Below are 16,042 nucleotides of genomic sequence, written 5' to 3' on the forward strand. Positions count from 1 at the left end.
TACAAATGTTAAGATGTGAACTCTAAGAGAACTTGTTGAAAGAATAAAAATTCAAGAAATACATCTGAGAAAACTGGGATAATATGGCAAATTTTAAGTTCAAAGGAAACGGACTGAGGAAGACATATATAACCACAACCTGGAAAAAAAAATATGCTATATATACTAGGACTAAACAGTAGAAATAATGTAAAATCCATTTTCACTTTTGGGGGGTATAGGATGCTATGTTTAATAAGGACAACACTAATAGTATGTTTCAGAATATAAATAGTATAAAAGATTTTCAAAAAATAACTTCTCTGACAATGCATTTCACATGGCTATAGCTATGTATTAGAAAGCTTATATATTTGCAAGGAAAAAAGATTAGCCATTCCATTACTGCTATTATTTTGTTAAGAATATAATAAAAACTTTGGGATCCCTGGGTGGCTCAGCAGTTTAGTGCCTGCCTTCAGCCCAGGGTGTGATCCTGGATTCCTGGGACCGAGTCATGAAGTCTGCTTCTCCCTCTGCCTGTGTCTCTGCCTCTGCCTGTGTCTCTCATGAATAAATAAATAAAATCTTAAAAAAAAAAAAAAAGAATATAATAAAAGTTTTCTCCACGTTAAAAGATTTTGCCTTCTGAGATGTCGCTGAATGCGTATAACAAAATTATCTTGCTTCTATGTGCACTTTGCAATTTGCCTTTAAACAGAAAAGGATTTTGAGTGGCCACACTTAGGATGCAGGGCTAATGAGGACAGAAAAGAACTAAAAGCAATGTCAAAGAAGTCAGACCCTTTCCAAACTGGTGATTCTCAGTCTTGGAAGGCAGAGAATACATGGTCAGGGGAAAAAGACAGAGGCAGCCAGACAAAATCTCAGAGACTACAGCAAGGGTTTAAAAAAAAAAAAAAAAAAAAAGTTAAGAAACATGGCAAGCTGCATGGGTTAACTTTTAAGGAAATGAGCTCCTTGTCAATCAAAACATTTTATGTATGCATTGAATGGAAAAAAAACTAGATAACTACAAGATAAAATTTAATTCTACATTCTGAATGGTAGCATTATAAAGGGGAAAAGTTAAACTTGCACTTAAATAAATGAAAGCAACTTTTCCCCTTTGTTGGGCATCACCTCTCTTAACCAAAAGGTTAGTCACTGCTCACCTTGTAATCTTACCCAATCATTTCCATAGAACAAAAACTAAAGACTCAAATGTCAATGTGGTCAAGCAGCAGATGTTAATGAAGGAGGAGCACTGAGTATAAGGCAGGGAGGGGTGACTTTTTAATTCCAGCCAGCTGTGTCTTGAGGTAATACCAGCTAGGTTTTAGGGTTTTTAAAAACATGAAAACTTTGAAATTTTCTCATTTTTATCATGTTGTGTAGGTCAGATGATACATGAATGGAGGTAAGCTGGTTGTGGTGCATGGGCTGCTTATCTGTGACAATTACTATAGCTCTCTTGGCACGGTCTTATTGAATACAATTTAAATTCATGCTTAATTCCTAAACTTTACCAGCACACAAAATGAAAATTATCTTCCACTGATTACAGCAATACTGTATAAAACAAAGCAGTAATTCCAATGAAATTAGCAATTTACGTAGAAGGAATTCTAAATTATTGCAGGGTAATTATTCAACTCTACTTTAAAGCGATGGCTCATTTCAATTGTTTCTTGGTGTTTCAGGTGAAGAATCTTCAAATCGGATTTTTTCAGTTATAACCTTAAGGATACCCACAAGGCACCTATTTTCTCCATGCAGTATCTAAACTAAACATACACACCAAAACATCCAAACACCCAACATGCCACAAACTCACAATGCAAGATAAGCCAATGGAATATTTTATGGGACACTTGCAACAATATAAAAAGTATAAATAATGAATTGAATGAACACATACAATATGATATTCTGTTAAAAACAATATAAATTTAAGGGGTAAAGGTGCTGTTGGAGACTGGAGAATTCCTTGAAATGCAGGTCTATTCAGCAGAGAAGAAACATGCGGTATAGAAGCAGAGTAATCACTCCATTTATCCTAGGTTAACTGTAGTCAACAAAATTATGCAAGCTCACACTTTCTCAATTTAAATTCATTCATACCCTCTCCTAGAAAATAAAATTGCCAGTGTTCATTTTGCTTTCATCATTACCCTCTCTTCTCTACTGACTCCAAACCCCTACCAACAGTCAAATGCCTATGACTCATGTTGGAATTATTTGTGCTTAGAGAAAATATCAAGGTTCTTTCCTCAGCCAAGAACCTCATAGGCTAATTACTTATAAGAAAACCACATGGTTGATGAAAAGGGACATGATCTACCCAGGGAATAGCATGCTACTAGAAAATAATCTGCAAAACTTAAAACTGGATACCTAATTTCTCTCATGCTACCTAAAGTTTTCAAACTACCACTTTATACTTTTTACAAGGTATTTTCAAGGCATTACAAAAGCTCCTTTGCTTTTGAATGACTAAGCCTGTGAGATCAACTTAGATAATTTCAACAATTCAAGGTTTTGGTAATAAAATGAAGACAGGCCAAAGATAATTAGCATTTTTTGCCCCAATATGGCTACACATGATATAATTTTATGTTGAGAATTTCTGCTGAATAGAACCCATTCTCAATAATGAAAATAGGTGATCAAACAACAGATGAACACACACAGAGTCTATAGATTCTTACCACCAATGGTATTAGCAGACTGTGATCCTGAACAAGTGCAAAGGCAGAATTAGGGTAAGGGTTATAATCCAGGAAGAGGGAAGGAGCAGATTTAAAATGAATGGCAGATGGAAATAAGAAAGCTTTAGTCAGTTCTTAGAAAATAAAAAACCCTGAAGCAAAAAAAGCAAACTTTAAAAGAAAAATCCCTAAGCCAGATGTCTGTAACAAAAGCAGTATATTTAGTAGCTTTTACAGCTGAAATCAGACACTCATGTACAAAGCAGATGAAATGAAGTTGCAAAAGTAAGTGTAAATTCTTCAGCTTTTCTTCTACTAATAGCCTATAATCTAAATAATTAAATGTTTAATTTTTATTATTTAAACATTTAATTTAAAACTACAGGTAAAGTACTACATCTTACAGCTGAAGAAAGCTTACATGAAAAAGCTAGAAAATTTTTTTTAAGATGCACAGAAAAAAAAACAACAAACAGCAGGGAGCGGGGGTGAGGAGACCAAGTTTCTGACAGGCTGTACAGCCATTTGTACACAACCAGTCACTACCGACAGTAACAAGACACCATCCTTACGTAAATATAAATCTGGAAGTCTCTCCATTGGGTATGCTTTTATTTATTTTGGTTAGTCATCAAAACACACCTGCTTTGACCCAAGGGATTTTTTTTTCCCTAAATGGTAATAAAAAAATTTGGAAAGATCATGCAAACTCTAATGAATTACTTCACAACAAAGTGAAGACGGAGGTCACAGCAATATTTCTGTGCAAATATGTTGTAAAGAAACTTGCATCAAATCATATAGGGCCATAATTTCCTTTTTCAAAAGAATCTGGAATGGAATATACAGTCATTCAAATAAATAAGCAAGCAAGCAAACAAAAACCTCTTCAATCTGATTTAAAACCTAAGTGATTTTATAATGAGAAAGTCTTCTGATCTTAAAATCCTACGAGGCCTAAAAAACCCATCATTATTATGTTCCCATACTTCAGGAGAGGATTTGAAGTATTGTAGATTGGGTTTCAAAGTGAAAAACCAAATGTAAAAAAGTTATTCTAAATCTTACTGAAGTGATCAGTAATTATAATATACCTAAAAGGAAGGTCCTTAGGTAGTATCTTAGAAAACCATACACAAAGCACTTTGAATCTTTGTCACAAGTTCTGTCTTGGAATTACTTTAGGAAAGAACTAAATAAAATAGCTCATATCAAATTTAATTTTATCCTTAAGATACTGGATAAATTTTGGGTTGCTATCTTTATTCTTCCTTATGCTTTAAATTTCCTAACATTATCATTATTTATTTGTTTCCTGAAGGCCATAAACATAACAGTACAAAAGTACACAATAGGAGTTTAAAACTCAGTTGACATTAGGTTAACAATAACAATGAGGACAATTTTATCAGCTGAAGGCTCAGGTATTTGTTATTTGTCTTAAAGTATATGAAATATACTACAACGTTTAATCCTACTACAGTCCTCTGGGATTATACTCTTCATTTTATAGAAAAATATACAGAAACACAGCAACTTAAAGTGGAAAAGCCATGATTCACAAGTGGGCAAGATGGCTCCGGAGTCCATGATCTAAATCAAATACTTCTGAGACTTTATTATACACAAATCACTTGGTGATCTTGTTAAAAAGACTGAATTCAGGACATCTGTAGTAGTATGAAACTGTGCATTTCTAACTAGCCCCCAGGTGAGGCCGATGCTACATTTTGAGTAGCAAGACTCTAAGCAACTATGCTACAACTGCTAAAGATGGATTAAAAAAATTATTCTAAAAATACAGAAAAAAATTAAAAATACAAAAGATCAGGGAAAAATGTGATATGATCCATTTCTAATTTGGTTGGAAAAAGAGCCCTTATCCAGAAAGCATTTGCCATTTTTCCTATTTATAAATAATCCTCAATTTGCAAACCAATTTTACAAAGCATTCCCTTACTTTTAGGACTCTTGTTGAATATTCCCATCACTTCTCTGCCTGGACTTTTTGACTCGGGAAAAAGGAGAAAAGGAGAACCTGCTGGCAGGACTTGTGTAATCACTACATGGCCCCCTCCAAGCCCAGCTCTTTTCCCTGATTCCAAGATTCAGGAATCAAATTAAAAACAGAAAAATAGGACATCTATATCTTGATAAATCACCTACACAACTGTGGATGGTAGTTAAATAAATAGCCAAGTATGTAGAATAACTTGCAAATTACTTCCCTAGAAAAATATTCCTATTTTTAGAGCTAAGTGCTAGTGAAAAATCTGATAAAGAATAGAAATGAACTCTTAAATTAATAATGCCATAAATGTATGGGTTACTATTCTGGAACATGTAGAAATGAATCAACATTTTACCTAGACCTCAAAATTGTGCTTTTTAATAATTGTGCTTATGAGGAACTCAGCTTCCAATGAAACAGTAAAAATATAAATCTTAAATTCAATAAGGAATATAATAGAATTGGTCATTTTAATTTATGTTTCCTCACTATGAATCAGTATATACCTGCCAAAAATGCTAACTGTATTCTAAAAGATTTGGGGAGGAGATGAAGACACACATATCTGTCCTTGAATAGCATTAGGTAGATGCAACCAGATTAGATGCTATCACAATTATTTTGCCTCTAAAAAGCACAATTTTCTACATTTGCAAGTTTCTGAGAAAACCTTAATGCTAAGAGATTTGTGTTAAAATATCTCCATGCAAAACTTTATACAGCAGATGAAGTTTTTTCTGTCTAAGTGGCAGAAATCAATGATGCAGCCCTAGTACACACCAGAGACAAGACAACACCCACTCAAAAAAATTCCAAAACATGCACAACAACTGATCCAAAACATTGAAAAAAAAATACCTTCATTTTTGTCAGGTGATGATGAACCTAAAGTACAGAACAAGAACTCAGTATGTGGCTTGTCTTTTTGAAGTTAGCTTTGTCTTTATCCAGTGGTCAATCTCCTAATACAGTCATATACAAGCAACACACTTATCCTAGTGTATTACAAATTCAGGAAAACTCATAGGCAATACGTACGCTGCGACTGAGACACCATTTTTGTTCGACTTCTTCCTCGAGAATCTGTCTTGGCATTTCCCATGCCAGCAAGTGGTGCTGAAAGCTTTGCTCTCACCCGGCCTAAGGAATAAAATTATTTAGGTAATTAAAGAGATTTTTCTATAATGGTAATAGTAATGAGGGGAAAAAAATCTCACTATAATTTTCTAATTGGGTATGCTTTTCACGTATTGTTAAATTCTGCAGTAATGTGACCATCACTGACAGGTTATTTTTCTCTTAAAATTTTTAGAATACATACTGCTTTTTATGTGTTGCACCGTAAGCTAACTTTCTTTCAAGGGTAAAAATAAGGTCAAACTAAAATATTTCCATTCTTAGTTTGATATTATTAGTTCAGTAGAGTCATAATTAAGATAATTATCATAAGCATGTTAATTTATTTTCTTAATTGGCAGTTCTAATTCTAAAATTTCAGTTTCTATAAAATTTAGTTTATTCTCAAATACAGCCTATAGTTTAAATATAAGCCTAATCTTATTAGAAACAAAAACTCAAACAATTATTTTGACTGAAAATATACTTCTAAAGGGATTTGCAAGAAGAGATGGTGTCATATTTTCATCCTGTGCCAAGCACTAGGTTACTATAGACAGATATGGACACAGTTACTATTTTTCTTCCCCCAGCCCATTTCATTTATAAAATAATTTGAGGAAACATTTATCACATAAGAGTTGGCACTTTTCTCAGGATACTCCCTTCTCTTCTACCACTGATTCATCCCCCTCCACAAAATCAAGCCACAAACATCTATTTCTAGAGCTTCTGAACCAAAGGAAATAATGTTTCTCAAAGTACCTAAGTGAATGGTCATTAGTAAAAAAAAAATATTACTAGTAGGACTATGGTGTTCTCAAGCAGTCTCAACCATATCAAATCAGAACCAATAACAAACATCAAGAAGGGCTCAGAATCTTGTCAAGTTAAACAGCACAATTTGTAAGGCAATTATTATACTGGCTAGCCTGATATGGCTATATTAATTAGAAAAAAATAAATGAAGAGTAGGGAGAAATTACGAAATTAAGAAATGAGTGACAGAAGATTAAGAGAGTGATTAAAAACCAGTAATAAAACAGAAGTAAAACCAGAAGTCTAGTTGGTGAGTCTAGCATTCTCTCAATTCTTCAAGGCCCTTAATAAGCCCATAGTTCAGGCCTTTCACCCTTTTACAGAATCTGTTTAGAGTAGGATACAATGTTCTCCCAACTAAGAAGTAAAACAGAAAGACAAAATTATTATTTTTGAAATGGAGAATTTATCCAAAATAACAAAGAAATCAGGATAAGTATTGTGATACTATTGTTCTAAATTACAAAGCTACAGTGCCAGAAACCATTTTTTATAGATTACTCCAATGGATATGAAAAATATGAAATATTTCAAATATATCAGAGTATGTATGAGACTAAAAATGTTAAATATACTTGGTTTTGGATCACAAGAAAAGGTCATCCGTGTAAAACTTAGGAGAAAAAGAAGTGTTTCAAAATTAGAGATTTAATAAGACAGCCTTTAGGCAATATAAATTAAAAAATGAATTTTTTTTCCTTTCTACAAATTCAAAAGAAGTAATTATTTTCTTAAACTGGCTCAATAAAATAAACTAGTGTATCTAGCAAGTTTTTTATAATCCCAAATTCAAATCATATATGCAATTATCCACTGATTCTAAATCAAAGACACATTTAAAAAGCAGACTAAATAAATGCATTTAAACTCCCATGATAAAGCAATGGAGCATGCTCCCCGCAAAGTATAAATAAATTAGCATAAATTAAAAACAAAAATACAAAAATAAAGAAAAGCATTAATGATGCTACTGAAAAAAAAACTATTTACTTATTTTATACTAGATATTATTAAACATGTTAAGCAATCATGTTTTTTTCTAGCATGAGATGATCCAAAATACAAATCAAACTCTAAATGAAGAACTAAAGAAAAAAATCCACATGTGTAACTAACACAACCAAACAAAATATAGAAGCTATCACAGCTGGCAAATTATATAGTTGTGCAAAGAAATTAAGCCTATTTAGTTTTTAATACTGAATGCCTATTAATGAAAATATTAAGGTAGAGGTATTTGTGTTACTAACAAAATGTATAATTCTTACCATCTTCAGATGTTGCTCCTAAATAAGAGAAATAAAACAATAACATTTCAACAAATTCTGCCAATGCTGATATTAAGACCTACTTGCAACCCCCACCCAAGACTAAAAAAAAATGAAAAAAAAAAAATCTAGTTTGATAGCCTTACACAAAATTTGAGGTCATCAAATGACTCACAGCACAAGAAAAGGTTAAAACTAGACAAATGAAAATGGCAACATTCCACAACAAACACTTTTATCTGCTACATTTCATACTCGAAATTTGAAATGGTAAAGAAAATTATAGAAGTTAATCACTCAAAGATGTAACCCTGTCATTACTGTCTTTGAAGATTTTTACAGAATAAGAATACTTTCTTGTGCATTTTCAAAAATCTGTCCATAAGAGAACTAGAAAAAGCTGACAAACATGGGAGTTATCAAATCCATGATCTAGGCCTCATTAACCCAGTATTTTTTTTTTAACCCAGTATTTTTATTAAAGCATTACAAAGACCTTGCTATTTATTCAATATTTATGTATGCTCCTTAAGATGTCAATGAAAAGTAGCAGAAATGAACAAGTGAAAATATCACAACTCACTAAAGAGCAATAAAAGATGTACATCTGTATATGTATACACATATTTTTTTAAACACAGGATTGAACATCAGTGAGAATAACAGATCACGTGACACAGATGAGTCTAAAAGAGGAAAAGTCTTCCACTTTTAATCTGGAAAGTGAGAATAGTTTAAGGACACAGAATTTCAGTGCAAGAAGTGATACTAAAGGGTTTAAAATACAGAAACTATTTTGTGGTAGGCTTTCATTTCATTCAGTAATTTTTTAAACTTATGACATACACGAAATATATAGAGGAGCACAGAGACAACATAATAGTCACGTACCCAACCCAAGATTAAATAAATCCCACATTTCATTAGAATGGAAGATATGTCAATTTAAGGGCTTATGTAATAATTGACAGAAAAATATACTGTTCTTCATTTTTTTCCTAGATTTCATACTAAGACTTAATTTAATTCAGTATCTTCCTATAAATTCTTAACAACAGCTCAAGTTCCTAGACAGCATCATGGTATTTGAGGAGATCAAGGGACACTGTAGGTGATACGCCGTGTAGTATCTGACAAATACCACACTGATAAAATATACCACACTGAATCAAGTAGAGATATACAATAATCACTTGAACACTAAAATTAAAAAGCCAAAGCTTAAAGTTCAGTCCTGATTAAATGTTAGTTTAAAACTCACTCTTAAAAAGATAGCATTGTAATTTGCATTTTTATTTTCACAAATAACCATATAAATCTGTAAAATATTTCATTTGTCTCTCTCTGTATCAGCGTTGGTAGACTAAAGAGATCCCTTTCCATTCTTCTGATTCTGATTCTATCTCAGAGAAAGACTTAAATCAAGAATATTTTTATGAGCTAAGGTAAAAAAAAAAAAAAAAAAAAAGATAACTGATTAACTTACAACGAACAGTAACCTAGTTTTTGAAGAGACTGGGAAACCCAAAAATGGATATACCTAACCCAAAATTCAGAGAATTACATAGCCATTTTACATTAAGATTGCTGCAAAATAAGTAGTCTATTTTCAAAAAGAGAATGAAGATATTATACAGAATCCAAGAGCCATAAAAATCTTTAGTAGAATTAGAAAAGGAAGTTCTTACCATCCATCTTGTCAGAAGTATCCTCTTTGATGAAAGAGCAAGCAAAGAACAGAGGAAAACTTAGTATATTAGAAAAAAAAATCTTATAATCCCTATAAACATTATTTTTAAGATGACAGAATTCATAGCAAAGACATGTATATGAAACTTGTTTTCAACTAAAACATATAAGGAGATTTAAACAAGATGAGGTTCCTGTTTGAGACAAAGATACAAAAACAAACAAAGAATCAATAATATGAGTTTGCCTTTCATTGGCCAGAAAGAGAAGTTAGTGAAGCCCATATCCCAACCTGGGACCCTTGCCATCATCAAGCAGACCTCTTGCTTTGTCTTCCAAGTTTCTTTAAATCAAACACTCATCATATCCCCATTCCCAAAGGAGTTAGTACCGAAGAAATAAAAACAAAAAAACAAAACAAAACAAAACAAAACAAAAAAACCCAGCAGCAACTGCTTTAAGTAATATACTAAGTTTAATGACTTCCAAATCTAATCTCACAAGCACAGATCTCTCTTCTGAGTTCCATTACCACTATATCTTTCCCTTTGTCCTTATACCACCATGGCTCCTCAACACCTCTAGTGTGATGTCTCTCTGGGACTTCAAACTCTTAAATGCATAAAATGCAACAAGATATTAGCCGCTAATTCTTTAGCAATCTATCACTAGACTGAGAGACTCTTCAGTACAGAAGCATCTATTTTTGGATCTCTGGTCCTAGTGGGGTGCCTGGCAAAACTAAGTGCTCATTAAGTGTTTGCTGAAAAACAATGAACACTCCCTCTCATCCATAAATGTTAAGCCATGACAAGCAAGGCTCAAAGTAGAAGGAAACAGAGAACACATCAGTCACATGTGTGTAAGAAGCTGATGGGGGTGGGGATAGGAGAGAAGGTGAGAGGCAGAAGAGGGAGAGGGAGTAGGGTGGGGTAGAGGGAGAGGAAAAGAGAGAAAGAAAGGGAGGAAGAAATAAAGAAATAAACAAGAAATAAAAAAAGAGAGGAAGAAGAAAATCTATTATCTAAGTCTCAGAAAGAGCTAAGGGCAAGGAACTCATTGTCTCTGAGTCTGGGCCAGGTAAAGACGACAGAGGGACACGTTTCCCTTCTGTAATGAAGTTATGTGCAATTCAAACCTTAACCAAAAGAAACTAATTAAGTCAATCTCACAACTATTATAGACTTTCTTATGAAAAAAATATTGCTACAAATAGCCTTTCTAGTTCACATTAGAACATTTCAAATATTGTATTTTTTTCTGGTAATAAAAATAATAGATAAAATATAACTTATTTTTAAGACTCTAGATAAATAGGTTTTATATTTGTTTTCCAGATTTCTTCCCACTTAAAAAAGTTAAGAAATAATTCATGTACTCTAAAATTCATCCTTTTATAGTATAAAAGTCAGTGTTTTTATTATATTAACAAGGTTGCACAACCCTCATCAGTAATTCCATAAAGTTTTTATCACCCACAAAAGAACTCCTGTACCCATTAGGAGCCACTCCCTCTTCTCCCTGACTCTCAGCCTCTGGCAACTACTAATTTACTTCCTGTTTCCATGGGTTCATCTATTCTAGACATTGCATGTAAATGGAATCAAACAATAAGTGGCTGCTGGAGTCTTCATAATATCCGCCCATCTTGAAACATGCATTAGTATTTTGATGTAATGTACTCCTTTTATGGCTGAATAATATTCCATTCTAGTATACAGACATATCTATTTAACCATTCACCAGCTGATGGACATTTGGGTTGTATCCATGGCTATTATGGATAATGTTGATATGAACATTCATGAAGACATTTTTTTATGAGAACATAGCCTTCATATTATCTTGGATATACCAGCTAGGAGTGGAACTGTTAGGTCACCTGGAACTGTTTCACTTTTTGAGAAACTCCCAAACTGTTGTTATAGCAACTCCACTGTTTTACATTCTTATCAGCATTGCATGAGGATTTTAATTCCCCCATATCCTCACTAGCATTTGTTTTTGTTCATTGTTTTGGTAACAGCCATCAACATGGATATAAAGTGGTATCTTACTGTGTTTCTGATTTCCACATTCCTAATGATTAATGACGTTAGACATCTTTTCATACACTTACTGGCAATTTGTATTTCTTTAGAGAAAAGTCTGTTCAAATCTTTTGCCCATTTTTAAATTGGATTGTCTTTGTTACTGAGTTGTAGGAGTTCTTCATGTAATTGGAATAGAAGTCCCAGATATTAGATATATGATTTGCAAATATTTTTTCTCATTCTTTATGCTGTCCTTTCACTTTCTTGATAGTGGTCTTTGAAGCACAGAAGTTTTAAATTTTGATGAAGCCCAATTTATCTATCCTTTTTTAGGCTGTGTGTTTGGTGTAGTACCTAAGAAAACACTACTTAAAAAATTTACAACTATGTTTTCTTCTAAGAGTTTTACAGTTTTAGCTCTTACATTTGGGTCTTTGATCCATTTTGAGTTAACTTTCTGAATTATGGTGTGAGGCAGGGATTCAAATTCATTCCTTGGCAAGTGGCTGGCTATCCAGTTGTTTCAGCACCATTTGTTGAAAAGAATTCTTTCCCCATTGAATGGTCTTGGTATCCTTGTGAAAAAAAATCAACTGATCATAAATATATGGGTTTATTTCTGGTCCCTCAACTCCACTTCATTGGTCTCTATGTCTATCCTTATGCCAGTACTACAGACACTTGATTATTATAGGTCTGAATAAGTTTTGAAACTGGGAAGTGTGAGGCCACCAACTTTTTCAAGATTGTTTTTTCTCAAAATTGTTTCATCTATTTTGGATCCCTTGCGTTTTCATATGGATTTTAGGATGTGCTTGTCAATTTCTATAAAAAGGCATCTGGACTTTTGATGGGGATTGCAATGAATCTATAGGTCTATCTGCTATCTTAACAATGTTAAGTCTTGATTGATTCATTTATTTTAAAGATTATACAATGAGAGAGAGCACAAGTGCAATGGGGGAGGGGGAAAGGGAGAGAGAGAATTTTAAGCAGAGTCCCCATTAAGCACAGAAAGCCTGATGCAGGACTTGATCTTACAACCCATGAGACCATGACTTGGGCTGAAACCAAGAGGTGGACACTCAATTGACTGAGCCACCCAGGTGCCCTATGCCGCCCTGACACAGTCCTCCTAAGACTCTATAATTTCCTAAATTATAAGAGCACCAGGAGCATCTTTTTTTGTTCTAATACTTGGTCTTTGGCCCTGGTACCTTGACCTAAGACCCTTGTAATTTCTTGGGTGATAGGAGTGTCTTCTGTTCTAACGAGGTGATTCCTGGTAGGCTTCTAGAGAGCTTCTGGCTGGTTACTAGAAAGATGAAAAGCCATGATCAGAAGCTCAGAATTTTCAGCCTCATTCTCCATCTTCTGGGAAGGGGAGAAAAGCTGAAGACTGAGCTAATGATTCATAATGACTATGTGATGAAGCTTTCCTAAAAATCCCCAAAGTACAAGGTTCAGAGACTTTCTGGGTTGGTAAATGTACCAGGAGGGTGGTACACTGTAACTCCATAGGAACAAAAACTCTTGTGCTTGGGACCCTTCCAGACCTTGCCCCACGTTATCTCTTCATTTGGCTGCCCATCCAAATCCTTTACATGTCCTTTGTAATAAATCAGCAATGTAGTAAGTAGACTGTTTTCCTGAGTTTTGTGAGTCAATCTAGCAAATTAACTGAACCTGAAGAGGTTATGGGAACCTCTGATTTACAGCCAGTTTGGTCAGAAGCACTGGAGACAACCTGGATTTGCAATTAATGTCTGAAGTGTGGGGGTGGGGGCAGTCTTATGGGACTGAGCCCTTAACCTGTGAGGTCTGTGCTAATTCAACTCAAAACTGAATTGAAATGTAGGACACCCAGCTGGTGTAGAACTGGCTGGTGTGGAAAACCCACACATCTGGTGTCATAAAAAAAGTAATAGGAGTGTTGAGAGTAAAGAAGAAATATGAGTGGTTTTTCCTAGAGAAGTCTTACACTTCTTTTGTTATATTAATTCCTAAGCATTTTATTCTTTTTGATGCTATTATAATTGATGTTGTTTTCTTCATTTCAAATGGCTTATTGCTAGCATTTAGAAATACAATCAATTTTATATATTGATCATGTTTTCTGCAGCCTTGCTGAACTCATTATTAAGCTCTGATCATTTTTTTTGTGGATTCCTTAGGATTTTCTCTATCTAAGGTCATGTTTTCTGCAAACACAGATTTTTACTTTTTTCCAATCTGGAGACATCTCATTTCCTTTTCTTGCCTTAATGACCTGGTTAGAACTTCCATGATAATGTTCTCAGGAAGGGCAAGAGTGTCAGGGCTCCTGGGTGGCTCAGTTGGTTGAGCATCTGCCTTTGGCTTGGGTCATGATCTCACAGTCCTGGGATGGAGTCCCACATTGAGCTCCCGCTCAGCAGGAAGCCTGCTTCTCTCTCTGCCTCTACTCCTGGTTCATGCCCTCTCTCTCAAATAAATTTTAAAAATATTAAAAAAAAAAAAAAAAAAAGGAAGGGCAAGAGTGGACATCCCTATTTGGTGATGATCTTGGGAGAAAGTGTCCAGTCTTTCACATTAAGTATAATAATGATAGCTGTGGATTTTTCATAGATGGTCTTTATCAGGTTCACAAATTTCCCTTTTATTCCCAATTTGTCAATTATTTTTTATCATGAAAAGCTGTTGGGCTTTGTCAAATACTTCTTCTGCATATACTTGAATAATTGTGTGGTTTTTGTCTTTTTATTCTATTAATAAAGTATATTTAGTTGATTTGTTTTCATATACTGAAATAACACTGCATTCCTAGCAAGGTAATGTTTCTAACATAGAAAAGTTTTATGAGGGATCCCTGGGTGGTGCAGCGGTTTAGCGCCTGCCTTTGGCCCAGGGCGCGATCCTGGAGACCCAGGATCGAATCCCACGTCAGGCTCCTGGTGCATGGAGCCTGCTTCTCCCTCTCCTATGTCTCTGCCTCTCTCTCTTCTCTGTGTGTGACTATCATAAATAAATAAAAAAGAAAAAAGAAAAAAAAGAAAAGTTTTATGAAAATTAAAAGCACTGAACAACCCACTGTTGACATCTTGGTTAACATCTTTGTCTAATATATTTATGTATAATTTTATATAAAATGATGAAATTATCACATTGGTAGTATCATTTGATCTTCGTTGAAAATATTATTTGTTAATATTTGTTAATAGTATTTATAAGTACATACCATAATTTAATCATACCACCTTTGTTATATATCCAAGTTCTCTTAATAACATCTATTATTAAAAATATGATGAATATTCTTTTTTATTTCTTGGCATAATCATCTATAAACACAGAATTACTGGATCTAAATTCTGAACATTTCGAGTCACCCAGGTAGCTCAGTTGGTTAAGCATCTGACTCTTAATTTTGGCTCAGGTTATGATCTCAGGGTTGTGAGATTGAGTCCCATGTCAGAGTCTGTGCTGAGCCTGCCTAAGATTCTCTCTCCCCATCTCCTGTGTCTCTCCCCAAACCCGCTTACACTCATTCTCTCTAAAATAATAATAATACATAATAAATTTTGAACATCTGAAAAAACTTCATGAGTTCAATAATATTGTAATAACATTGTATGGTGATTATACTTATTGTGGTGAACACTGAGTAATATATAGAATTGTTGAATCAATATGCAGTACCTCTGAAACTAGTATAATATTTATGTCAGTTTTATTTCAATAGTAAAAAAAAAAGTATTAGGGTATTCCTAAATTGCCACTCAGAAAAAGTGTTGTGTTTAATTCACATCAGCACTTTTCAACCACATTCTTTATCAGCAGTAGGCACTAATCCTTTTTCATTATATTTACAGCTTTTTCAATTTGCACTTGTTTGATTCCAGCTAAGGTTCAACATTTGTTCTGGTGTTTTGGGGGTATAATTTTGATATACATAGAATATTTTTCTATAAAAATAAGCTCCTATGTTTCTCATAGACTTATAAAAACCTGCTGACATTTTAGCTTTTATGGTGGTATGTAATAAACTTTTTCCCCTCTAAGTTTTCAGCCACTTGATTTTATATTTTTGTACTTAAGATTTAAATCTGAGGGGTCTTAAACAGTGTATGTTCTCATTCATTTGGGGAATATAAATAATAGTGAAAGGGAATATAAGGGAAGGGAGAAGAAATGTGTGGGAAATATCAGAAAGGGAGACAGAACATAAAGACTCCTAACTCTGGGAAACGAACTAGGGGTGGTGGAAGGGGAGGAGGGCGGGGGGTAGGTGTGAATGGGTGACAGGCACTGAGGAGGGCACTTGACAGGATGAGCACTGGGTATTATTCTGTATGTTGGTAAATTGAACACCAATAAAAAAAAAATTTATTAAAAAAAAAATCTGAGGGTCTTTTCCCTCATGGTTTTTTGGCTTTT

General features: G+C 33.9%; 1 protein-coding gene across 45 annotated transcripts in view; it reads right to left on the reverse strand.

Annotated features, from left to right (window-relative positions):
* The window catches only part of CLASP2 (cytoplasmic linker associated protein 2), a 177,324-nt gene that overhangs the window by 61,846 nt on the left and 99,436 nt on the right, over positions 1 to 16,042 (reverse strand). For 14 of the 45 annotated variants that reach the window (XM_072793518.1, XM_072793528.1, XM_072793522.1 and 11 more), the window contains 3 exons: positions 9,593 to 9,616; positions 7,905 to 7,922; positions 5,740 to 5,841 (listed from right to left, as the gene is read on the reverse strand). In XM_072793518.1, coding sequence (XP_072649619.1) covers positions 5,740 to 5,841; positions 7,905 to 7,922; positions 9,593 to 9,616 — 144 coding nt within the window. Of the gene's footprint in view, positions 1 to 2,690; positions 2,718 to 5,559; positions 5,587 to 5,739; positions 5,842 to 7,904; positions 7,923 to 9,592; positions 9,617 to 16,042 lie in introns of all 45 variants that reach the window. The other 31 variants (XM_072793513.1, XM_072793512.1, XM_072793519.1 and 28 more) reach the window with 6 other exon arrangements.

This window comes from Canis lupus, chromosome 22 (assembly GCF_048164855.1).
Source record: "Canis lupus baileyi chromosome 22, mCanLup2.hap1, whole genome shotgun sequence".
In the NCBI taxonomy this organism is placed as follows: domain Eukaryota; kingdom Metazoa; phylum Chordata; class Mammalia; order Carnivora; family Canidae; genus Canis; species Canis lupus.